The 27,994-nt window shown below is 38.0% G+C and overlaps 1 protein-coding gene across 2 annotated transcripts; it reads left to right on the top strand.

The window, feature by feature from the left end:
• Nucleotides 1-4: 4 nt before the first annotated feature.
• BCL7A (BAF chromatin remodeling complex subunit BCL7A) lies at nt 5-27,928 on the top strand. 2 transcript variants are annotated; one of them, XM_075178045.1, is made up of 7 exons: nt 6-207; nt 13,803-13,884; nt 16,587-16,649; nt 18,122-18,218; nt 19,162-19,326; nt 21,941-22,059; nt 23,547-27,928. In XM_075178045.1, the coding sequence occupies exons 1-7, from the start codon at nt 116-118 to the stop codon at nt 23,619-23,621; spliced, it is 693 nt and encodes a 230-aa protein (XP_075034146.1). In that variant the 5' UTR covers nt 6-115; the 3' UTR covers nt 23,622-27,928. The 2 variants fall into 2 exon arrangements, with proteins under 2 accessions (XP_075034156.1, XP_075034146.1); XM_075178055.1 differs by lacking the exon at nt 16,587-16,649 and having other exon boundaries at nt 5-207.
• The last annotated feature ends 66 nt before the right edge of the window (nt 27,929-27,994 follow it).

The raw sequence follows: 27,994 nt of genomic DNA, 5'->3' as shown, positions 1-27,994 counted from the left end.
ACCGCGCATGCGCACACCGCCTGTGCTCGGCCGTATGTGTGTGTGTGAGAACAGAAAGAGCGAGCAGTAACCGGCGGCCACAGGCTCCCTGCGCTCCCCCTCCCTCCCCGCAGCCATGTCGGGACGCTCGGTTAGAGCCGAGACACGAAGCCGGGCTAAAGATGACATCAAACGGGTTATGGCTGCCATCGAAAAAGTACGAAAATGGTAAGAGAGATGACAACAAAGGAGAGTAATGGAGGGAGGTGGCGGAGAGGAGGAGGGAGCGGGGGGACTGGGAACCGGCGTCTCCGGGGTCATGTGACCGGCTCAGCCGGCGCCCGCTCTGCTGCGGTCTGTGTCACCTCTCCGAGGTCCCGCCAAAGACGGCAGCCATGTCGGCTCGGTCCCTGCCGTCCCCGTGTGGCTGCTCCGGGGGCTGGATCCCGCAGCCTCCTCCCGGCACCTCGCTGCTCCTGGCTGTGCCCCTTATCAGGGGGACACATTTCTTTTAAATTTAGCGCTTTGGCCCTGAGAGCGCTCCCTCCCTCCCTCTCTCTCTCCCCGTCCTCCCTCTCTCTCTCCCCGTCCTCCTCATGGCAGGATAAAGATGGGGCTGGAGGAGGAAGTAGAGCAGCTGCCCGGCTCACACACACCGGCTGCCTGACCGAGATGTGGCCTCTATCCCGGCCAGTTACCGGCCAAGCTCTCCGGTACTTACAGAGTATCCCTCAGTAGATGAGGTGTCACTGGCAGCCACTCACTGACTTCATCAGATCATTTCATTTTAAATTAACATGTTCTACACTTTTTTATTTTACCTAATTACCTTAAAGTCAGCAGGATAAACTTAGAGAAACAAACAAACTCCTGTCTTTATGGTATAAATGTACGAGCCAATAGGAATCTGCTTGTTTATTGTGGGATGACCTTGGTGCTGCTCATTGGACAATCATTTAAATGTCCATATAGTATCTAATAATAGTGGTGAACAGTTCTGTGAAATGAGTACACACCACCCTTATTACAAAAATAGAAACGTGGGGATGCGTGTTTGTTTTGAATGCACAGATTTAACATTATATAAAATATAAGATAATGACGTTTACAGCAATTTTAATATTATAAAAGATGCAGTTTTGTAGTTTATGGCTCTTCATTTAATGATTACCGAAAGTATCTTGTTAAATGGTTTACCCTTGCTACAGTTAGGACATTGTAAGGGTTAGGGTAAATGAGGCCAGATGCAAGTATTATTAATGTACACAGTTGTAAATAGATTGTAAGCTCTACAAGTCAACAATCCTTGGGCTGTGGAAAAATAGTAATGGAACATGTTCTGTAGGGAAGCTGAAGTACATAATTTCATATTATGTAATATTTTAGGATTTTGTAAATTACATTTTTCATGTGGCTTCAGTTTGTGTAATGTTTCAGTAGTGGGTATTCATATAGTGCAGGCTTTAGACAGTTTAATGCATACTATTTTCAGACTTTGGTGCCCAATGGACTAAACCTGATTATAGCTATAATCACAGTAATGCTAACCACCATGTTGCTGTTTATGGGGTTATTTATTAAAGCTCCTGCACTATGAAACTGGTGGAAAAAATTACATACTATTATTATTATTATTATTTGTCATGTTGATTCAACAGCAAGCATGTAACTTTACTTTTTCCAATTTCTGAAGCTAAAGAATGGGGCTTCTCGCTGCATACCATTCAAAAATACATTGGTAGGTTCATTGGCTTTGCATAAGTTGACTTGTGTGGCGTAGAATTTTGACTAGGCATCATTAGGACAGATGTGAATGATGAAACCCATTGTACAGTGTTGCAGAATATTTTAATGACTTGGAAATATACATAAAACAAACTACTGGTCATATAATATAGGTAACATTATACAGTCAGAAACTTGATACTTACAATTGTATTTGCATTTGCTATGCAGTTGAATTAAAGCTATTTGTTCTGTGTGATCAGCCACTATGGTCTAAAGATGGCTAAAGCAGTTGACTGTAATGTACTCTGATGGGATGACTAAATGGAAATAATTGTGTGTAGGAAAATGTCTCATTACAAATAGAACTTCATCAATTACAATTAGTACCTCATCACTATCTTCAATCCTTATAAACTCCTGAATTGTTTACATGTACAGTATCTGTCTTTAGTAGTTCTTTTGACATAATCCATTTAGTATCTTATGGTTAAAGTCCTTTAAATATGGAACAATTTAAAACAACGAAATGTAGGTTTTCTTTAAGAAATTCCAAAAGTTTATGTTTTGTTGGTTGCAATGGAAAATGCGCTGTCAAGTGTGTAAAATCTTTCTTAACTGCTTAGTTGTGTTGGTCTTACTGGTATTGTCATGTTCTGTTGCTTGAATGTTCTTTAAAGCATTCAGTGACCAGTTGTTCCGTGGGGATCCCCCTATTGTCATCATGGAACATTCCTCTCCCATCAGAATAGAGATGCCTTACTATAAAGTGAAAGAGATTCAAATTTTATAGCATTAACTGTGTCCTTTGTAATCTTTTAGAGATTATATATATATATATATATATATATATATATATATATATATTTTTTTTTTTTACACACCTCATGCCAAAATGGGCCAAGCTTGTATAAGGTCTCCTTTGTATTGGTGCAATGGGAGACCTGTTTAGTTGCATCAAGAATTTTACTCCAGGATACAGCTGAAGTAGGTGTGCAAGGTCACCCTTCCAGGTAATTCACAATGGAATTGAATAAAGAGGTTGTTCTTGTCCACTTTTTAAATGTTACTGAGTTTTAACTGCTTAATGAAAGTATAGGTCCAGTTTTGACGACCTTTTCTCGTTTTGTGTCTAATGGACCTACTGGGTAATGTTTGACAGTTATACCACTTGCCCATCTTGTTTCTTTTTAGATACACTTTCTAGCAGAATACCTTACATTACCTGCAACATAAATATTTGTATTCACAAGGCAGGCCCCACCACTGCAGGCTCTGCCAACGCGGCCTTAAAATAACAAAATATCAAAAACTAATTTTGCTTTTGAGTTCGAACTCCCTGACATTGGGCTGGTGTTGTGGAAACGAGCATTTATTTATCATTTATGTATCACCACAATATTACGCAGTGCTTTACAGAGAATACTACCCCATTGGAGCTTACAGTCTGTTCCATACCGCATATACACACACTAGGGTCAATTATGTGTCGACAGCCAAGTATCTTAACAGTGTGTTTGTTTTTGGGCTGTGAGTGAAAACTTTTGCAAACACTGGGGGAACATAAAAACTCCACACAGGTAGGGTCCTGGTTGGAATCAAACTCATGGTCCCAGCTGTGTGAGGTAGTCATGCCAACTAACCACTGTGCCTCTTTTTGTATAAAAGTACAAAAAACATATGATACATTACATTCAAGTGTACTGCAGCGCAGCTGAAAGCACAATACACCATGAAACATAGTCATACTTTTTAGCACTATACCTAACATACGGTACAATATAGGTTATTCTACACTATACATAAAGTACTGCACTAACCATGCAAAACTTAAACATGACAGTTACAAATAAGCAATAGTTGTGAGGGGAAAGTAGCCACTGTGCCATCATGTTACCTTTGCTGCATATAGATTTGAAATACCAGCTTGCCCTCTGAAGAAAGAATATTAGATACACTGCTAGAGTATCTAATATGCTATTTGACAAATTTAGTGTGTAATAATAACGCTTTGGGTCTACTAGATGTATAAAAAGTAGATTTAATCCTTTTAAAGAAGAATTCAGTCAAAACCATCTAGTCTTGTGTGATTTCAAAAAGTTTTTTTACAATACAAAATTATAATTACCTCATTTTCCCATCCACCCAGCAATACAGTATTAAAGCCACTTGTCTGTTTCACACAAGCATGGGTGGTAAAGCCGCTCCTCTGTCAGTGCTCTTTTCATGTGTATAGGACATATCTGGGGGATGGACTTCAATGTTTGAAGGAAAAGCACCTTGGTAGTAGGAGAGAGGAACGCATTACTAGACTGTTGGAGCCTTTGGAGAAAAATGGACACAGGGTAACCTGTGTGTTGGCATAAGTGACTACTCAAATCACATCTAAGTTTTGGATGGAGTTATTTAACTCAATACACCCTTGTATGTATTTGGATACCATTAAATATACGTTTGTATTTGTGATATTTTCATTTTATATGTGTCAGAAATGAAACATTCAAAAGCAGTTTGCCTTATATAAGAGTAACTAATAATCACGAATATAAATGTAACACTTCCCTAACCTTGACAGAACTCGAGATGATTGACCTTGCATTTATATTTGTTATACACCAGAGTGCAAACTATTATTTTGTTATCAGCCCTTTGAGACCATAAGAGGCTGGCTGCAGTTTCCTTCAATGGGATTACTATCAGGAAACCTACAGTGTAAAATAAAAATCTCTGAAAACTTTATCTTCCGTTCTGACAAGTTATAGAAACTTATTAGCAGGTCTTCTATTAGAAGCTAATTTGTATATTGGGTAACATGCCTTCTAAATATATGGCTGCAGATATGTGCTGTGATTTAATGGGAAAAGCCAGAGACTTTTGGTTTGGAAACAAAATTTCACACATTATCTGATACTCAATTATTGTTATGCCCATTTATTTTAATGACCTGCTTGATAGCATCAGGAAACATTGGTGAAATAATCACTGCTGTTTCTCTCAATCAATGTAAGTATGATCCAGATCATCTCTGCCACAGTGCCCCTAGTTGTATAGCATACTTTCTATGCTTTACAAGACAGTTTTGTTTGACATGGAAGTCTCTGGTATTTTCTTGATAACACATGCTACACCCCACAAAATAACTGGAAAAAATGTTTAAAAAAAAGGATTACAGTTTTTTTTTTATACACAAGTTATATTGAAAAAAATGGCCTTTGATGGGGTTTTTTGGTCATATGTTTGCTACGCAAAAAAGGCTTAGGTGGGAATCTCATGGGTATAAAGTTCTCTAGTCAAACCCCTCAGCCAAAGTTCAAATTAATGGTTCAAGCACCATCCATATTGGCAATGACAACAAACAAGGATGCCCTTAATCTCTAATTTTTGCATTAACTATAGCCATTCTAATTCGGTCTAATCTGGACATTAAGGCCATAGGTGTTGGAGAAAGTGAATATAAATTGTCCTCATTTGCAGCGGATTTGCTTAGGTTCTCTTGCCCACACACTTCCCTACCCAATTTGTATAAAGCCCTGGATTCGTGTTTCTATAATGTTTTAAAATAAACTATACTAAATCCGAGGCTTTACCCATTCATAAGCAGGGAAATTATAAGTTTAATTGGAAACCAGTAAAATCAAATGTTTGGGTATTTCTATATTATAGCCACAATATAAAGAGAACATTCCTCTGCAGGCATGGAGACAACAGATGATCTCTTGGTTCGGAAGGATGGTTGCCATAAAAATGAACATGAGTCTTATACCATATTCAGACTATCCCAGTGTATAGTCCAACTGAAACCATGTGTCAAATGCAGAAACTCTTTTCCAAATTTGTCTGGTTAGATAAAGCTTCTACGTTGAAATTTTAAACTCTATTCAGGAGCTCCCAAGGTGTGGGCAGATATTAAGAAATATATTATGCTACCCAATTGAGACAGATTTCAACGTGGTTCACTCCACCAGGAATTTTTTCCTGGATACAAATTAAATCGGATGAAGCAAGTATCTCATCACTTGTTTCCATTCTAATTCTGCTGAACATTGGTAGACAGAGCTTCTTGACAATCCAGTTACTACATTCTCACGTTCAATTTGGTCTTTCTGAATTTGACATTTCAATCTCACCATGTACATCTTTGACCCATATATGGGACAATATAAACTTTCCACTCGGTGTTTCAGGAACCCACACACATTCATGGAAATAGTCTACCTCAAAGCCCAAGGCTAGCTTACCGTTTTATATATGGTGCAACATGGTGTTCACTTTGACAGATACATAACATCTTCATATGCTTTTTCAATACCTCCAAGCGCATTCTTTTCTCCAAACATCATCTAGGGAAAAATTATTTACATGTCCAACCAACTTTAAAGCAACTCGCTACTTTTTTCCTAGGAGGAAGAATATTCTTTTAATGCAAATCACAAATCTATAGATTTGGTGCAGCACAAACCTAAGGAAATATTTTAGGCCCTCCGTCAGATGAGGACTCTTGGCTAATCATTAGACAAGGAGTGTGCAAGAATGTATTCAAAGCGGTACATGTTTCCAACTAAATTAAAGTCTTTCAATCAGCCTGTCCTCTATGTGGGCGAGGATACAGCCAGATAGATGACTTTTATCATATCTGGTAGACTTGTCCAACAACTTGAGCTATTGGAGCAGATATTATAAACTAGTATCATGCTAAGTCCTTGTACTAACCTCATTGACCTACCCTTTCCACACCTCCCTAAAAACTCCATAAATTAACATTCCATTCTCTCCAGGCTGAAAGGAGGTCCATAGCGATATTTTGGAAACATTAACTATAGATGCAGTTAAAAGTACTATCTGGTTTATAGCTGAAATGGAAACAAACTATCCACTATAAGTTGGTACATTATATTCTTTCAGGCTGTTTGCTGATTCCTATCCATTCCCTACATCCTTTAACTCTCTTCCCTATATTTTTATTTTTGTAGTTTCCCAACCTTAACTAGTTTTCCTAATACCATAATTCATTAGAAAAGCATTACAAACTTGTTTTTGCTGTTTGAAAATGTTCTTTATTTTGTATGTTTGCAATTTTGCATACTGGTCATTTTCTTGTTTAGATTACTGATTTTGCGTGACATGCGCAGGTGAAAGGGTTAATCAAAACAAACCAACTCATCTGTCTAAAAATTAAATGCTATCATCTTCACTATTTAACCGCTCAGATCTGCCACCACCAAGAATTTGTTTTCAAAGCTGATGCTTTGAGGAAGTTTTCGGTCACTTCCTGATTTATCTATCTAACTTAAATAAATCAGTTATTGTAAACCCAACAATGTCCTGTATTTATGTAGTGTTTATTAAATATCAAGGTTAACTAGCGCATGAATCCTTTATGAACACAGAGCGTTAGTAAATGGAGTTAAATATGATTAAGAAATTCACAATGCTTAATGTATAAAATGAAACCGTAAAATAATTTACAAATTGTTTTCTTAAAATAATGAGTGATTAAACAGAAACCTAGAACTTGCACACTTCATGGAATCTGTTGCAAGGGAAAGTGGAAAAACGGACAGAACCTCAGTATCGAATTGCTCCCCTCGGACAATCTCTTATCATTATAGTCAACATTTTAAAACCATTTTGCCGCCTTGTGAGTTCACCGAGCAAAGACTGTGTATGCTAACAGTTTTACAAACCTGTTTTATGTTTCTGTATATGCACTTTTACTAGTGAGTTCATAAAAATCATATTTCTTTTCACCAGAACATCCTAGAAATATACAGATCATTCTAACAAGCTAACCATGTTTTTTTTTGCACATTTACATATGACACCAAGATGCCTTAGGAAGATACGGTATTTCACTATGTTCCCTAGGAGGCTATTTTATTTTATTCCCCTTATTATGAATATAAATAAGGCCTCTCCGATATGCATTATAAAATTATTTGACTTGCTATAAATATCATCATCATTTATTTATATAGCGCCACTAATTCCACAGCGCTGTACAGAGAACTCATTCACATCAGTCCCATTGGAGCTTACAGTCTAAATTCCCTAATATAGACACACTCACATGCAGGCACAGACAGACAGGGAGACAGACAGAGAGGGAGAGACTAGGGTAAATTTTTGTTAGCAGCCAATTAACCTACTAGTATGTTTTTGGAGTGTGGGGGGAAACCGGAGCACCCGGAGGAAACCCACGCAAACACGGAGAGAACATACAAACTCCACACAGATAAGGCCATGGTTGGGATTTGAACTCATGACCCCAGTGCTGTGAGGCAGAAGTGCTAACCACTAGGCCACCGTGCTGCCCACATATATAATGACCTTGGATAGAACTTCAGCTATTGTACTTTTGGAAGACCCAGCTTCTGGAGGTTGCCATAAAACTTAGATAGGCTTGTCTTATGTCTTGTCCTTGTACTGGATCCTAGGTCTTTGCCAGATTTATACAACCCATCTATGTGACCAGACACAGACACTTTAAATGACACCAGACCGCTCCCAATATAAACAGTCCACAGGTTTTTGTTGTTGCTTTGACCATATTCAAGGCTAGGTACATACTGGAGCGTTTTTTTTGTCTAATAATCAGGCATATCAGCTGACATCCAACCGTTTGGTAGGATATCGTGTGAATGTGTATATGTACACAAAAAAGTCGTCCCAAAGTGCCGTTCGTTTCATTTGGTTGGTCGTACTGTTTAATATATTCCAACCAATCACCTTCCGATTCTGCAGTATGTATACACTTACATGACTGTCGGCCAATAGTGGATCTCATTTCAAAATGCATACGCTGTCATCTCCCTGCAGTTGTTACGTCCCTGTCTGCACTTTTCATACCCAAGAGAAACTCGTGTTAGACTGATTTCCTGAAGGTCCGGAGTTAGGACATAAACCCTTCCAGAGCTTACTCAGTAGCTCTTCATTGTCCTTACTGTACAGAAATACTGATGACAGCACCTAAACCACCTAACAGATCAATGTAATTCTTCAGTTTGCAGAGTTTGGTATCATCTAATATACACTGACAACACAGCTGTCACCCGAAAACTGAAAACACAGACCCCCTGTACACTGACGGCACAGATCCAGCAGCACTCAGACCCCCTGACGTAACTCAAACAGCACCGCTCCCTTCCCGACAAATGTCAAATCAAATAACAGATAAAGAGCATATATAGTTCTAAAATTGTTATAGTGTGTACATGGGGATCTGCATGCTGTTCGGGATTTTTTTTTTTTTTTGTTGCTAAAATTGGTGAAACTATTGCATTGCGAGAATTTTCCTGCAGTGTGTACCTAGCCTAACCCATAATGTGCACACAGATGGGATTCATATCTTCTCGAATAATCATCTAGAAATGCATATGATATTTTATTAACTTCTGACCATTGTCTTGATATAAAAGCATTGTTACAAAAAGGGCTAAACGACTATGGATATGATAATGCATAACTACGAACATTTGCTGTTTAGTCTGCATTTCAGTATTATGTCTCAGGGTACCGTGGTGGTCTACAATTGGCATCATCAACATTTATATAGCGCCAGCAGATTCTGTAGCGCTTTACAATTGGTAACAAACAGTAATAAATCAATACTGGGTAATAAATACATAGAGAGGTAAGAAGACCCTGCTCGCAATCTTACCATCTATGGGACAATGGTGCATAAGGATAAGTGCTACATCATATTGCATATTTGTCCATCTAGAATGCAAAGGTTACAAAGTATTTAGTGGGCTGTATGCTCAGTCAAACAACTATGTTGGTCAGAGGGTTGTTGACTTATGTTAGCTGAGTGGTAATGGGGTAACCTAGGAAGATTAAGAGAGTGGCTGAGGAATATTATAAGCTTGTCTGAAGAGGTAGGTTTCCATAGAACACTTGAAGGTTTGAAGACTAGAGGAAAGTCTTATTGTGCGAGGGAGTGAATTCCAAGTGGATGCAGCCCAAAAAAAAGTCCTGTAACCGAGAATGGGGGGAGGATGTGATGAGTGGAAAAGAGACGAAGATGTTGTGCAGAATGGAGATGTCTAGTTGGGAGACATTTTGAGACAAGTGAGGAGATGTATGTCGGTGCAATTTTGCTGTTGGCGTTGTATGATGGTAAAATTATTTTATATTCGATTCTTTGAAAAGGACAGCCAATGTATAGACTGACAGTTTTTCCTCTGCCGAGCCACCCTATTTGCAAGGAAAATTAATCTACCGGTAGCTGCTGCATTAAAAATAGATTGTAGGGGTTTGAGTCTGATTTTGGGAAGACCAGTAAGGAGGGAATTGCTATAGTCAATTCGGTAGTTGGTGAGTGAATGAATTAAAGTTTTTTGCAGTATCTTGTGTGAGATATTTACGTATTCTGGAAATGTTTTTTTTAGATGTATGCAGCATGATGTAAATATAGAGTTGATGTGGGGAACAAAGAATAGTTGATAGTCAAGTATTACACCTAGACAGCAAGCTTGCAGAATGGGATTTATGGTCATGTTGTCAACAGAAATAGAAATGTTAGGCAAAAGCTTTGGTAGGTGGGAATATTATTCAGTTTTTGAAAGATTGAGTTTGAGTTGGCGAGAAGACATCAGAGATGAAATGGCAGAAAGACAGTCAGTAACACGGGACAACACAGATGGTGAGAGATCAGGAGATGATAGATAAATTTGTATAATCTGCATAGAGATGATGCTGAAATCCAAAGGAACTTATTAGTTTTCCTAGAGAAGCGGTATAGATGGAGAACAGCAGAGGACCTAGGACTGAGCCTTGTGGTACTCCAACTGATAATGGAAGCGGGGCGGAGGTGGATCCAGAGAAATTAACACTGAAAAGCGATTAGATAGGTAGGATGAGAACCAGAATAGGACAGTGTCTTGAAGACCTAGGTATTGTAGCATTTGTGTGAGGAAAGAGTGGTCAACGGTGTCAAATGCAGCAGAGAGATCCAGGAGAATTAGAATAGTAATGTCGTTTAGTTTTAGCTGTTATCAAATCATTGATAACCTTGGCCAGCGCAGTCTCTGTGGAGTGTTGAGAGCGAAAGCCTGACTGAAGAGGATCCAGTAGGTTGTTTGCAGAAAGAGAACAAATGAGGCGAGTGTAGGCAATTCTCTAGAAGTTTGGCGGGGCATGGGAGTTAATATTCCTGTGGTTATGAGGAGGCTTGGTAGAGTTTGAGAGGCAGGGAGGTTAAAGAACTGGGAGTGAGCGAGTAACTAGTGTGATGATCTAAGAGGGGAAAAGGAGTGTTAAGGAAATTAGAAACTGAGCATAGTCTAGAGAAAACAAGATCAAGACAGTGGTCATCCTGATGAGTAGCAGGTTAGAGAGAGTAGTTTGGAAGCAGCATTGTAATGTGGATTAGCAATAGGGATGTTGAAATCGCCCATGATGATGATGGTGGTGATATCAGAAGAAGTGAGGGAGCCATGCATAGAAATGTTCAAGAAATTGTTTGTGTGGTCTAGGGGGGGGCGATAGATCACAGCAAAACACTTGGATATTGGGTTAAAAATCCTAACCATATGTACTTCAAAAGATGTGAACGTGAGTGATGGGACATTTGGTAGAACTATGGCTGTGCACTGTGGGGAAAGTAGTAGTCCAATCCCCCCCCCCCTCCCCCTCCTTGTCTGCCTCCTGGTCTGGGGGTGTGGGTGAAATGGAGGCCACCATGTGAAAGGGCTGCGGGTGAGCCATGTTTCTGTTCTTGCCAGAAGTTTGAGAGGAAGAGGTCGTATACAAACATCAAAACATGCATTCTATAGTGCACATTTAAAAAACTTTGGAAGAGAGTGGAGACAGCTGATGCATTTGAAGTTTGCTGGATTTCTGTAGTGTTCAGATATGTTTGGCAGAGAAGTGAGGGTGACCTGAATTTTGTGATCTATCACTAGCTAATAGAAGCAGGGAGGAAGAAAGATAGGAAAGATGATTGTAAGATGTGCGTCCTTTTAGTTTCTGGCGACGCGGTGAGACTGTTATAACTATTGACTTTAAATGAGACAACAGTTCAAGAGTGTTAACTAGAGGTGAGTGAAGTAATGAAGGGGCAATATGGACAGAGGTGTGTGTTGCAGGACGGGTGAAAGATGATATAGTCCTAAAGATAATACCATGAAAGGAGAGCAAGAAAAATAATTTGGCAAACATTGGTATTTAACAGTAAAATATCAACAAATGAGGGAATTAAAAGAATTACCTAGTTGTAATGTCCTGTGCAATCGAAGAAGTAGCAGAGGCTGCAGCAGATGTAGATTATTTCTAGATGTCTTCAACTGTTGTTCAATGTTTAACTGTATTTTCTAAAACACTTTGACAAAAACACACGTTTGCCCCCTACTAGAAGATGCAGCAGACTGAATAAACAGAAGGGATGTTGCAGGGAAATTAAACTGACAGATAAAACCAACTTTCATGAACTGAGAAGAAAATAAGCTCAGAGTTCAAAAGAGTCTTCATGTGGTGTGAAGCTTGCAGCCAGGGAGAGATGGAAATATCAGTAGTAGAATATGGATTTTCAGGTGAATGACTGTTGTCCTTGTGTTGCTGTGTTAATGGGTAGTATGTTCTTTTCCTGTTTAACTTCGGTGTAACTCTGAATTATGCTATTTAAATCTTAATACACTTTTAACTAATACACTTAGAACTATACACACTAGCTAGGCAGCCATTCTACAATGATTATCATCACCATCACTTATATAGCGCCACTAATTCCGCTGAGCGATACGTACAGAGAACTCGCAACAGTCCCTGTCCCAATAGAGCTTACAATCTAAATTCCCTAACGCACAGACAGACTAGGGTCAGTTTTGACAGCAGTCAATTAACCTACTAGTATGTTTTTGGATTGTGGGAGGAAACCCAAGCAAACATGGGGAGAATATACAAACTTATGACACCAGTGTTGTAAGGCAGAAGTGCTAACCACTAAGCCACTGTATATATGGTTTACAAATGTACAAACAAGCCGTGAGAAGACAGCATCCATGGAGTTGTGAGAAATAAAAATGCACTTTCATAATTTAGCTCAAACTTTGGTGCACCATGATATGTTTGCTGAATTTGTTTCTTGAAACTTTTCGATATGTTAGTAGCTCTTATGTAAAGAAATTTACAAGTGGTGGTTTGATAGTGTATTCTTCTTGCCTGGTGTTGATCTATGCCAGAAGGTCAAATTTAATATTGTCCTCTTAATTTTGTGTCAATATGGTCATCTTCAGCCAAAAATCTATCTGTACAGACTTCTGTTAATCATTTACAAATGTTCTGAATAATACAGGACTGAAAGACTTCTATTGATCAGGATTGATAATCTGGTCTGTTGGACATTTGCCTGTGTCCCTGTTTGTTGGGACATATTTTCAAATCTGTCATTTGTGTGTAGCCAAACTGTCAGTAGATAATTTTTTTTTTATGATGCCAAGCAAACTGATGGCCATGTATGACATAACAGAGTGAGCTACAAGAACAATATTTACAATATAGCAGATAATGATATATTTAATAATAAAAAAAAATGCAATTCCCCCTTCCCTTAATGCTTATTAATTAATTCTACATTGTTCTTGATGGCTTAAAGCAGGTGACAAGATTCAGCTTTATTTTTTTTCTGGACCCAACATCCATACTATTATTCGACATTTATGTTTAATAGATTTTGACCTTCTACCATGTAATTACTATATTTCGGCCATATTCATGTAAATATTTGGAGAGCACTGGCTTAAAGGAAGACCTCCCCTTATGACACTTCGTAGAACTCTAATATCAGGAAATCTTATTTTTTGCAAAAATAAGAAAACAAGACTTTAAAGCACTGTACCACCACGTTTAAGTGCTTGTTCACATTGAAGCATGCTGTGCGATTTGACCGCACTAACTGCTCGCACAACACGCTACAACTGAATCAGTCAATTTCTATATTTTATTGATCCCTGTAGCTCCTCTACTCAATTCATACACAACGTGCTATAAACTCTGCATGAATTTATGAACAAGCCTTCAATTATTCCTTCTGGAAATAATAATTGTATTACACACAAAAATTATCAATTGCTAATTTATTACAACTTCATTTTGTTTTTCAGGGAAAAGAAATGGGTAACTGTCGGAGATACGTCTTTAAGGATTTACAAATGGGTGCCCGTTGCTGAGCCTAAGACAGATGATGTAAGCTATGTAAAATGTAAACATTTCCTGTGCTGCTGATTTTCAGTAAAACGCTGTATTCCAAAACGAAAGGTGATGTCCGGAGACCAGCTTTACTGCAACGCTAAGGTTTAACTGCTTTGCGGCTTGCATCAGCATGGTGTCCACAACATAATCCGAGCGGTGGCTGTATATCATGTTTTTAAAATGAATTTGAACACATCCGTTTATATGCCTGGCTTATAAGCAGATAAAAACTTTCATGAGATGAAGTTTTGGTTTATATTATTTAGACTTTTAGATATAGGGCATTGTGATGTAAATTATGTTACACAAATAGAATGTCTAGTGCTGATGTACAGTCATTGTGTGGGCAAGTCCTATAAGATGCTCACAGCGGTCAGGTTGCACTTAAACACTGTCCGCTAGCTAGTGATAACACTATTATCTTTGTGCCTGAACACACTTCAAAATAGGGAAAACAGCTCGGAAGTTTATATATTTTATTTTTTTTTTATCATTGCTTGTTTATAGGGTACCACATATGGTACAGTATTCTGCAGTACAATATAAGTTGTATGTGGCAGCGCCCCCTGAAAAGTAGTAATGTAGAAAGATTCAGAAATAATTGGCATATTTTGTATTAGTCAGGGAAAATTTAAATAAAATAAAAGTGTGGAGATTATATATATATATATATATATATATATATATATATATATATATATATATATATATATATATATATTGTTAACCCGTGCATGATACTCATGCATTTTTTTGTCAAATAATGTCAGTATACCAAATTTCAGGTCATTCGGATGAGCCCTTTCTGAGAAAATAGTTTTTTCCACAGACACACACACTAACACACGCCATTAACATGCAGGGGCGGATCTAGAAAATGTTTGTTCCCCGGGGGGATGTTAGGGCGGGGTGATTTAGGCCCCGCCCCTTTCCGACTCCTGAGGCTGCCGGGGGCTGCACAGTATGTGCAGGTCCGCTCGGCAGTGACAGGCAGGGACAGTGTGCTGCCCGGCTGCTCTGATTGTATTTAAAACACAATCGGAGCAGCCGGGCAGCACACTGTCACTGCCAAACGGACCGGCACATACTGTGCAGCCGTCGGCAGCAAACCCCTGCTAGGGGGGGGCGATTGCCCCGATCGCACCCCCCTGGATCCGCCACTGTACACGTGTGTTCATGAGGTACAATTACCTCACGAAAATGAGTTTGACCCCTCAACTCGTCAATAATGTCAGTATACCAAATTTCAGCCCTTTTTGAGGTTTTTTTTTCCACACACACTAAGAATTTAGTAGGTCAGTTAACCCGTGCATGATACTCATGCATTCTAGTCAAATCAAGCTACTTAAGGTGTTAAAAACTGCCCACTGTCACCCCCGGCAACCACCAACCACTCCCAACTGTCACTTCTCCTTCAAGAAATATATAGGTCAGTGTATAACTCTGCCCAGCAGGCGGCGCTGCAGCTTGGTTTTTTTTCCCCACACACGCCACTAGCCATTTATATAGGAGATATATATATATATATATATATATGTGTATATATATAATATTCCAGACTGTATGCTTCACTGACCGACTGTTTTTATATTTATGACAACTCATTGTGGACTTTAAAGATGTATCACTATTGTAATTTAATCATAGCATCATTATACAATAGTGTTTGGGTGGTATTTGTTGCAGCGTCATTTTGGAGATGCAGTTTTTGTAAATATCTGTATTCTCTGTTATTGGCACAGAGGTGGATTGAAGCAGTCATGTCTTTTCCATTTAGCTCCCTCAGATCTTGTATACTTTAGCAGAGTAGGACTCGCACTGCTCGAACAAAGGAAAGGGGAAGTGGTAGGTCTATGGTTCTGCAAGGGATATTGATGGTTTAGGTGATATGTCATATTAGTTGACCTCTAAGAGAGAACACCTGGAAAGAGCAGAGAGCTGCTATGAAAGGGTTGGCATGCCCTTCGTGTTTTGTGGGGTGTATTGCATCATTCATGTCACTTATTGAAATCCACAACACTTTGGAAGCAGATTTCTGAAACTCTATAGACACAATAGTATAGCTCTCTAATTCCTTCAAATAACTCCATTCCAAATGACCTGTAAACTTGGGGAAAAAAAACAAAAATCTGATATCACTAATTGGTTTTGTATTTTATTACTTTGCTACAGTTCAGACCATCTAATTGAATGTATACTTTATTTGTCGACTTATCCTTTTTGTACGTTCTTCTGTGTAAAGGCTCGGGCTGTCATACAGCCCCTTTCAGACTTGTACACTAACAACTTTTCTGGCCTACGTTGGCTCTTTATGTTGTATGTAAACATTGTGTGATGGTACTTTGTACATAAAGTTGTTAAAAAAAACAAACAAAAAAAACCAAACCTCTCCAAATATACCCTGTCTCCTTTCCCAACCTTACTCAGGATACAAATGAGAAGCCCTGCAATGGAGTATTGTTACCTCACATCAACAGGTATACCTGTACAATAGGAGTAGATGGAGCACCAGTATTTTCTATACTGACAGGAAGGGTTCTTATAAAAATAAATGGGAGGATTCACTGGTCCCTAAGTAAATGAACTTGTGGTCAATATTCTTCTGGGTCTGTCTATATCATACATTTTTATTTAAACCAATTTTGCACAGGTAGTCGACATCAGTCATTTATTTCTGTACATTTCTTTTCCTTCAGATTGAGTTGAAAGTGACAGATGAGAATTCGGGACTTCTGAGGCGACCAAAACCCAGTGGAAAAGTCAGATACTGTCTTTTCTACCATTGTTTGTTTTTTAATGTTGAAGGGAGTGGGTTTATTACTAACACACTAGCATGGTGATTCAAACATCTCTCTAACACTAACTCAGCTGAGTTTGCTTCTAATAAGGTTATTGATGAAAGCTCAGTTGCTAGTGAAAATATGAGGATGACTTGCCAATCATTACAGTCATGTTCATGGACTGTCAGTTGCATGTGTTGTCACATGTTACAAAATAGAAACATTATTGAAGACAAAAAAAAAACCACTTGAAAAACAAGCTACAACTAATAGTATACGGTCACACTGCATCCTCCCGCTCGATGTCACATGATTTTGATTGCAGGTCAAAAATGTGTCATGCTGTAGTAGTTTGTACAGCTAGTGACTTTCCAAAACTCTTTTAAACACAATTTTTAATGGATCAAACACTCCACTGCCTTATCCCATACACTGGCTTGGATATCCTGAAGATATTGCAAGGAATGATGCAAGGAAAGCTATTTTCCAACAAATATTTGTTTCGATAAACGTATTCACGTATTATCATTGGCATTTGAGCTTTCATCGCTCTCTACGTATGTAGATTTCATATGACGGTATTATCTGTGTACTTATTGTATTATGCATAGTGTGTGAAATGTGGTTGTTTATTGTATGAATTAAATATGACGACGTTCCTGAAGAGGAGAATTAAGTAGCCTTCATAGCTTTCAAGGAGATGTAGTCATTATCGTGGTTTCAGAGAAACTTGCCCTTCATGCAACCTGTAATCGTTTCTTCTCCAGCGCTTCCACTCTGGAGAAATCCTAATAAATGCACTACCGTATGTTGGTACAGTTGGTTGGATAAACCACGGCGTCCATCTGATTTGGCTTTATTAGCATGATACAATGAGCAGTGTACTCGTTGAAATATACCCAGGGTTTCACACCTTCGCTAATTGGTGTGAGGGGGATTATCTGTAAAATGAAAAACTTCACCTTCCTTAAAGCTGCTCCTTTAACAAGCAGAAAAAAGTTAAAATGTCCACGGTTTTCTTGGCTAAAGTAGTACAATCATTCCCTGAATTGTATTGAACCCTTTGAAGACCGCACAGCAAAGGACCTCTATACCCATGTCTGCCTATTAGGTTGTAGTGCACGGTGACATCCCTGACTGTTCACAGTGCAGAAGTCAAGCAGTTTCTGGCCTAATACCTGGACCCCTGTTATCAAATAGGGATTATACATTCGTGCGATTCCCTTCTCTATAAATCTCAGTCTATGGTGGGTTTTGGACGATTTGTCCGGTGTTGTAAATATTGCAATCAGGAACCATTGATCTACACTAACCTAAGATTCTGCACTATATGGCTGTGTAGCGTAAGTGCCGGATAAGCTAAACCTGGGTAACTCCCATTCATTTCCTTTGTTCCTCTTTCTCTAAAACCCTCTTTTGCTTTTTTTTTTGTGCTTTTTTGTTTTTTTCAGAAGACCAAAAACAAGAAAAAAACAAAGGATGAGAAATGTGGTTCAGAACTGACCACCCCAGAAAACAGCTCTTCCCCTGGGATGATGGACATGCATGGTGAGTTTAGCACTATTCTTGCAATAACGGAGCAATGCTGGTTTACTTTCTGGCATTAGTTCTGTTTCCTTTTCTGTGTGTTAGCGTGGTTACAAATAGGACTATTTAACACCTTCCTGACATATATGTGTGTGTGTGTATGTATATATACACATACATACTTGCACAAACAATGCCTGAGCTTCCTGTGAAAATGGCAGCAGCTTACTAGCTCTGGGTGTCAGTCACATTGTCCAATGCCAGTGCTGTAAAAGGTAAAGTATAGTAGTATCCTGGTGTGGAAAGTAACTTGGCATTGGGTTTGCCATGGGAATGGTCGCAGGGTCTTTGCTTTGGGTTTGCCATGTGCTTTAGCTCTACATTAATAGCTGATAATGTACAAAAAAAATAATTAATGACTTAAACAATAAATATAAATTATCCCCGTCTCCCCCTGGTGCCTTCACTATACCATCAAGTATTAAAAAAAAAAAAAAAAAAAAGTAGACATTTATCTCCAGGCCCTATAATTGAATCACATCTTGTACAAAGTGCACATATCTTACATCTCTATACTCAGAAAATCCAGGCTGTTACTTTTCTGGGGTTTCCCAAGTAACTTTAAAGTAGCTTTGAGCAGAATCATGGAAAATTATGTTTTGTTTTATTTTCCCCCCACATTTCAGCATGTAAAGCCTTCAAGAGATGCATTCCAATATTCTATCAAAAGAAATCCCTATCTTTCCAGAAAAATGAACTAAACTGCTTTCACAAACTTTAAAAAAAAAAGAGGAAAGTTATTCCTAGTAAATTAATATTCAGTTTAGAACCTTAAGCATTACTAAGCCTTTTTAACATATTTGTACATCACAAAATGTTTGAGTAATAGCAAGTCCTATACATGCAGTAGAGCATTGCTTTGATGAATGAGTTACCAGGTTATTAATGATTCCTCTCTTTTCAGATGATAACAGCAACCAGAGCTCTATAGCTGACGCATCCCCAGTGAAGCAGGAGAACAGCAGTAATTGTAGCCCTGCCCCTGACAACCTAAATACACAGACAGACAGCACTGAGATGAAATCTGAGGAAGCCCATTCTAATACCAGTGAACACCAGGACTCTGAAGGTGCTTTTCTCAATATGTTGCGTTTTCTGTCCTCTCTAAATGGGATTGATGTTTTAGTTTTTTTTATGTATAATCTGTATCAAATTCTTTATCCAGTCCAATGCAATAGAGCAAGCTCATTTACAAGATGAACCTGCATTACAGACTTTCTGTATTGTTATAAGTGGCAATTTTGCCCCAACCTCCACTATATCCCAGCTGGACTATAGTGGGATATTTACTAAACTGTGGGTTTGAAAAAGTGGAGATGTTGCCCATGGCAACCAATCAGATTCTAGTTATTTAGTAAATTCTACAAAATGACAGCTAGAATCTGATTGCTTTCTGTAGGCAACATCTCCCATTTTTTCAAACCTGCAGTTTAGTAAATATACCCCTAGGAGTCTATTTATTCTACCAATGATGAAAAACTCTTCCATGGTGTCTGCTGGCAGTCATGAGTGCCCTGACTTCTGCAGCAGAAGTACAGTCATGACCAAAAGCTTTGAGAATGACACAAGTATTGATTTTCACAAAGTTTGCTGCTTCAGTGTTTTTAGACCCTTTTGTCAGATGGTGCTATGGTATACTGAAGTAAAGTTACAAGTATTTCAGAAGTGTCAAAGGCTTTTATTGACAATTGCATTAAGTTTATGCAGAGTGTCAATATTTGCAGTGTTGACCCTTCTTTTTGAAGACCTCTGCAATTCGCCCTGACATGCTGTCAATCAACTTCTGGGCCACATACTGATGGCCGCCCATTCTTGCCTAATCAATTCTTGGAGTTTGTCAGAATTTGTGGGTTTTTGTTTGCCCACCCGGCTCTTGAGGATTGACCACAAGTTCTCAATGGAAGTTGTGGTCTGGGAAGTTTCCTAGCCATGGACCCAAAGTTTCGATGTCTTGATCCTCCGAGCCACTTGGTTATCCCTTTTGCCTTATGGCAAGGTGCTCCTTCATGCTGGAAAAGGCATTGTTTGTCACCAAACTGTTCTTGGATGGTTGGGAGAAGTTGCTCTTGGAGGATGTTTTGGTACCATTCTTTATACATGGCTGTGTCCTTAGGCAAAATTGTGAGTGAGCCCACTCCCTTGGCTGAGAAGCAACCCCACACATGAATGGTCTCGGGATGCTTTACTGTTGGCATGACACAGGACTGATGGTAGCGCTCACCTTTCCTTCTCCGGACAAGCGTTTTTTCCCGATACCCCAAAAAATCTGAAAGGGGATTCATCAAAGGAGCTTCATCTTGGGGCAACACCCGAAATGTCTCCCTTTTTGTAGTGTTCTAAATGTGTGAAAATAACTGTATTTATACCTCTATTGGCCTAAAGCAAATTTCCACCAGTATTTATAAAACGAACTGACCGTACCTCAGTGTTTGAAAATGTTAATCCTTAATGCAGCAAGGTGACAAGTACATTTATTCCATTATAGCCAGTGGAAGAATTATCACTTATTAGCAGTAGTCAGTATCTGGGACTCATCACTATCCAGAGCAGTTAACACCATCGTTGATTATTTGTAAGGCGTCACAAAATTCTGCAGCTCCAGGTAAACTGAATGATGGATCCTACATAAATATAGAACAAGTAATTACAAGGTTGACAAAGAAGGTTCAGGTGTGAGACAGAGAGGGCCCTGCTTATGAGAGCTTAAAGTCTAGAAGGAAAGAGCTGAAACAATAGGAGCTAGTGGGATTCGTACTTTATGTTGGGACTGTAGCAGATAGAACACCCAGAGGGAGGGAGTAGTATATGGTAGTATGATCTAATTAAACAAAATGTCTGTGGTTTCTTTGTATCCACATTAGATAGGCACAACAGCTGTATGTTAACATTAAGAGCAAGCACTATGTCTATATTACCTTGTATTGAAAATATTATTTTATTACATCTGTGAACCAGCACATGGAACTATGCATATCTTAATCCCTAGACCATAAGGTGGTGGTTGCTAATGAAATGCTCCGGTCGTTCACAAGGTACATTGGTATATTGAATAGCCAGAGCTGGACCATCATTTTACCTGTGTCAGGTGAAACCATTCCAAGCAGTGATTAATGTGATGTACAGTCAACCACCGCCACCACTCTTCATTCTCTCTGATTATAACAGTGGTTCAGATGAAGCAAATAGCTTTCCATGCTGGGGACTTGAAAACCTAGTGATATTGGACAGGAGAACTAAACTGGTTACTGGAAGACTGGGGCATAGTGTCATGACAGGAGCTGGGACACTTTTAGATTTGCCTCCAAAACCCAAGCACCTCCCCTCCTCTATACCTCAGAGGCCCGCCAGGAGTTTGTTGAAGTTGTCATACATTTAAGAGCCTACTCTTAATTATGTTAGGGGGACAATCGTGGAAAACTCTATTTTATTTGTTTCCATTTGCCAACAAAAGCTCCACCTATCCTCTAAAAAAAAAGTGTGTGTGTGTATATATATATATGTATTATATAAATGTTTTTTTATTTATTTTAACATGTTTCAGTAGACTGTGAAATAATTATCCTGCTTTTTAATTGGTTCATCCCAAAAAGTAAAAGGACTTCACTTATTAAGTGATTGACTTGTAATTCTTATGAATATGATCAGGTTTGGGCTAATATTTATTTTCTTTTTAACCATTTTAGTTACTTCAGGACAAAATTCCCAGTCATCGGTTGAAAGTTCACTAACCAGCTCAGAGAAAACTGAAACACAAACTTCTGTTGATAAAGAGTTAGTTACAGAGACCTCCAAAAATTCTCAGGTAATGACCAATTTGATGAACCTGGACTGCCAACTGGAATGCCCTATTCACTATCCAGCATACCAGCTCATGAAAATGTCTTTGTTATGCTTCTAAGTATAGTGTATTATTTAAACATTTTGATAAAAAAATAAAGCTCTGGTAATGGATCTCTTCATCCATTCCATTAATTAGCTGTACTCTAGTTACTTAGACCTATCCCAGCAGTACATAGACATTTTTTGTCTCATTCATATTTTTCTAATAGATCTGAGTTAAAATGTGATGAATAGTGCTTAAATCTTGACGCATGGCTATTGTTTAGACGTATTTGGCCAGGATATTTGAACATCTCCTGTATACCAGGCTAACACAAGGAAATGGGCAGTTTCATGATGTGGGGAGGATAATGGAGGCACATGGAGCACACAGACAATTGATGTGGTTCCAACCCACATTTTTATATGAATTTCATACATTCTGACTGTAACTGTATGCATGTGTCATTGAAAATTGCTAACCTACATTATCTGCTAATTAGTGGAAATGAAGCTACATACTTTTTGAAGCACTGCAAAATTGACAAGCAATTGATAAGGAGAACAAGTACAGAGAAAATGGCTGTAGCACAATACAATTGCAAAAACTGGTACTTATGCAAAATGTTATGGACCATAAAAATAATGTATATAATATAAAATATGCACCTGTTTTACCATCCTTAAAGCTGGCAGCAGTAGTTACAGAACTATATATCTTTAGCAAAGGTTCCCGTTCATTCAATCAAAATTCCCGCTGTTTGCTCCGAATTCCAGCAACATTTATCCTGTAAGAAACCTCCACTCCCTCCTCCCCCAAGGACATCACTCTCCGTTTCACTCAGATACATTTCTGGAATCCCTCTCTCTGTACAGTGAAAGCCTATGACGCTGGCACATCAAGTCTAATGTTTTTATACCTACAGCTAGTATGTACTCTGCAAAGGAAGTGCTGCCGTTGTGTACTATAAGATATACTGGATAGTGTAATGTAACACATTAGGAGGTAAAAGAAGGGAAAGCTTTAGTTTTCTGCTGTAGTTTCTGTGTAAGTGTGTTTATTAAACTTGATTGAAGTATATAATATAACTGAAATACAAAACTATCCTAAATGTGAGCACATTTATTTCACACTGTTCCTAGTAAGAATTGAAACCCAGAGTGAAACCAATCTTCAAAACTGCTGAACATTATTTGTAACATTTACAAATCTGCACGTAATTTTGATACTTTAATTTGTTTTGCCATGTAAACATAGCAATTATTGTAATCCATGTTCAGTTGAGCACAGCCTCTCTGTGCACTGTATCCTTCTGTCCAGCAAAAAATTTTTTATGCAAGATATTTTTTTCTCAATTTAAAAAAAAGATTGTGTTTTTCCCGTTGGCAATCAGTCAGCCTTTCATGCATTATTATGTGTGTATTTGTGATCTTTACAATAACGCCTGTTATCCCCCTCTCATGATATAGGATTCTGATGATGGTGCCCCTCCGTGCAAAAAGACAAAGGGCGACAGTTCGCAGCAGAACACCGAATCAATGTAGACTATCCAGCTCAATTTATTTTACATTTATTTGGGGTCTGTTTACTGTAAGGTACATTGGTTATTGCAACAATAGGACAGCCTCACTTAAAGTATCTTTGTCTCTTCGATGAGAATAGGACTCTTTACTTTTTCAACCTACAAAGCAAAAATCTGACAATGGCTGGATAGGAGGCCAGGACTTGAGGAAACTGAAATCTTTCTGTGAGAACTCAGAATACCAATGAAAGTCTTTTGAAGTAGTTGATGTAAACACTCAGGAGGGTCTACGCACTGTTTTCTGTAGTCATATTTACATTTGTGTTGCTGCTGTATATATATTTTCCATTTTGCTATTTAACATGTAAGATATTTAAAGATGGTACCTGTTCGGGTTTAAGCCTCCATGTGAATTTACATAATTCTGGTTTTGTTATTGTGCCTTTTTAGATCTAGGGTTTTTTTTTTCCATTATTTTAAATAAAGATCCGCGTAAGTGGGTGAATTTATGTAGGTAAAGTCTAACACTTGTAGCAAACTTAGAATCGGGATAAGCCATTTTCACATGTGGAGTGTGCTAATCACTATCTCTATTTGAATGCCTTTAATTACAGGTCCATGCATTCCACAGCCTTTATCTACGTCTGCTCGTTTGTTTTAACTTCTAATTATAGAAATCATAATCTTATTAAAATTCATATAACTGCTATCTCTCTGTTCTGGGCAGCTCAACTAGTATTTACGATTTGCTGTAGTCAATGGTTCATCCATATTTGTCAATTACTGTAAAGAATTAATTTTTATGTGTTTTTTTAGTTTTATATTTTCTTCCAAGATCAAGTGTTTAGTCAAAGCAGTATTGTTTTTTTATGCTACATATATTAATTTGCTTAAAAAAAGGATTCCAACAATTTTTAAGTTGATCAGTTATGTCTTCAGATTATGTCAATGTTTTGAAAACTGGGAAACTGTCAGTTACTGGAAAAGATCTGGGGGTATATTTACTAAACTGCGGGTTTGAAAAAGTGGAGATTTGTTTAGTACAGCTTGCAAAATAACAGCTAGAATCTGATTGGTTGCTATAGGCAACATCTCCACTTTTACAAACCCACAGTTTAGTAAATATACCCCTTGGTGTTTGAGTGAATAAGAGCATTACTGTTTATACAAAGGCTGCACACCTGACACTGTGTCTTGTATGCTTCATTACAGTTCCATTCCATAAAACCAGCTCTTTTCTATCATATTTGGCTTTACTGGTTTTTAGTAGTGCTGATATTTAATTGCTATCTACATAGTATTTGTCTCTTCCTCCCATGAAAAAATAACCAGTATATATTTGAAATTCTGTTTTATTAATAAGAAAATGTTCTTGTCTTTCCATCCTACCAAATCATATTAAATAAATTTGTAAATCAGCCCCATACAAGGCTGCCTGAATGGTTTCCATGGCCTCTTGAAATCTTAAAGGTGCTATCTGATTTGATGTATACATAAGCCGTATATTGAAACAAATTGACAATAAATGTTAATTTATTGGGTGACTGACAGTTTCTGCAGTCATTTTCTAGCCAATAAATGTATTTCAAAGAAAACAAATGTTTCTTGACAGTTGTTTTATTGCTTTTGATTCTCATATTTAAATCTGGGCATTGTATCATGTGACTGCAGAGCTGCCGAGGATGTAATGGACATATGTCTTCTGTTTTCCGTAACAGAAAACGGCTTTATAAGATTGTATTGGGTTTAGGTACCAATTGACGAGTCTGATGACAACGACTATACTGACCAAAAAAATCTGATTTGAAGAAAATGCACGTTTACCATAATAAGGACAGTGCGACATGCTTACGCTATATACCGAAGGCTGCCAGCGCCGGCAGTTGGTATTTACATCACTTAGCATAGCGACTGCCATCGGCAAAGCCATCAGCCGTGTGTAATGTTAAACCCTAATCATAATCCTAAGTCTTTGTCATTGATGTTTTAAATACAGAAAACTGCAAGTCGCTATGGTAAATGACGTAAATACAAACTGCTGGTATTGGCAGCCTTCGGTATATAGCGGAAGCATGTCGCTGATGTACACTGTCATTATTATGGTAAGTCTGTATTTTCTTTTTAGAATGGCTTCGTCTGTTTAGTTGTTGTCGGCATCATCAGTGTCATTATGATGACTACCACCGAATGAAATAATTTCTCATCACAGCTAAAACCTGGGATATCTGTTAGTTCTGTCTCGTATGTCTACCATCTTTTGCATGGTAACGATATTGACATAGTGTTCTAGGCAATTATGTTGTTCATTTTAATTATACATTCCCTGTATAAAGATATAAATGTGTTTAACGTTTATATATTACTTTCATTTTGTGATCTTGCATAGACCATTAAATACTACCTGAACCTTCCATAATACCTTAATTATTAAAGATGCTGGAGTAAGACTTATTGCTGCTCAGCTCAATATTGTTTTATATACATGAATTCACAAAACTTTCTAGCAAAGAAATGTTCTCTTCCATTTTCTATCCTGAATCTTTCTGAATATCCTGTTAATGTAATGTCTTGGGGGCACTGCTGGTCTCCGTTTTACAGATACATTTGTTTGCCAGTTCTTTAATCAGAATTTGTACATTGCAGTATTGCAGAGAATTATTGAGTCATTAGTAGAATACCTCAAGATTTTACAATAAATGTTCATGTTGTCTGCATCACCAGTACGGAGGTCATGGTGGGAACATAGAATTGTTTTATGTGCATTATTCACAGTGCATGGTCCGCAGTCAGGAATGTGAAGACTTGCACATATCACCTAGTCATTGTATTGGCCATAGTAAATCTAACGGACAGCACTCCTGTGTAAAACTAAAAACAGCAATTCCAGCTGGGGTAGTGCAAATAATAATGTAGTATCCACTGATACATAGAAGACACCTTATGGCAAGTGATTGGGGCATTATAAAGAGGGATCCACTTTTCAAAAACAACTGGAATTAAATGTTAAACACAATCTTTGCATGGAGTCTTTTGTAACGTATTTGTCTGATAATTGAGTGATAGACAGACTTACTAAAGTTTTACATAAAATCCGATTATAAGGGTTCAGTGTCAGGTGTGGTCTGAAGTGGGTTTAAAGGTATATTAAATGATTTTGTACAAATAATGGAATTTTATATAATCTCATATTTCCTCTCTAAGGGAAGGTGAATATTGCTTGCAGTGATATTGCCATCAAGTCTGAAATACATTAAGCCTTTCTCAGTGAGAACAGGAGTCCTGTCTGTGGTAAATATAGCATATGTGACCAGGCTGTAACTGTTACATTTTAAAAAACAACATGGGTATTGGAATACGGCTGATGATATCCATTGATTTATCTACGGTGGCTAACTATTTTCAGGCCATTCGGTTATTGCAAGCACCGATGAGATTGTAAAGCTAAAATAAACTTCTAACAAGTGACCCTGTCATGTTTGGGTAGGACGAACAAATGAAACACAGCCTGGAAACATATTACTAGTTTTGCTGCACATACCTTAGCTGTCTTTTCAAACTTGCCTGCAAGTAAATTGATGTCACTAGGAAAACCCAACAGCCTTTACAAACCAGATTTTGGGAAAACCATATTTAGTAGATTATGGGGCAGTTTCAATTGCCAGTAGTGTCCCGTTGGAGTGAGGGGTTAATGTGCGCAGTACCGCCATTCATGGTACTGAAATCTATGAGCCGTCGGCAAAAAAACATCCCACTGAGAAACTTCAGGCGAGGTTCTGATGGGACATTGCTTTTACTTGAATACGCCCCTAGAACTATTGTTAACATCATAGTTCTACAAGAGTGACTGTATGATAGCTAAACACAGACCTGCAGAAACAATATAGGAATGAAATTTTAATTATTGTTATAATGTAAAACTGAATGATAAGAACAGTGTTGTAATTTTACCTGTGCTACTGACAACAGGCCGTTGTATGGATGGTATATCTATATTGGATTCTTGAGGCTATCGTCTCCACAAATCCAGAGATTAGATTGCTTGTAAGAAAGCATCTTTTCAGGAGCTTCTTTTTAAAAAAAAATCTTTTTTTTTTTTTTTTTTTTTAATGGTATATAACAGTTTATAATCCTCTGTACACATCCAGTATAATGCTGGTGTGAGACCACGAGCACATGTGTTCTTCACAATTGCATCATGTTCTGGATATTTAAACTGGTTAAAATTTATGTTAGATGTAACACTTACCCCCCCGTCTATTTATTCCATTGGTAGTTATGGGTTTGTACAATGTACAACATTTCCTTCTACAAATAAAATGATTACAGAAACGTGGTTGTGGCTCATTTTTAGAGTGACTTTTTTTTTCTTCATACATGGACTTGGATTTTTCCAAA

The sequence above is a fragment of the Mixophyes fleayi genome, chromosome 1 (assembly GCF_038048845.1).
Source record: "Mixophyes fleayi isolate aMixFle1 chromosome 1, aMixFle1.hap1, whole genome shotgun sequence".
NCBI lineage: Eukaryota > Metazoa > Chordata > Amphibia > Anura > Limnodynastidae > Mixophyes > Mixophyes fleayi.
This window is presented reverse-complemented; position numbering and strand designations above follow the sequence as displayed.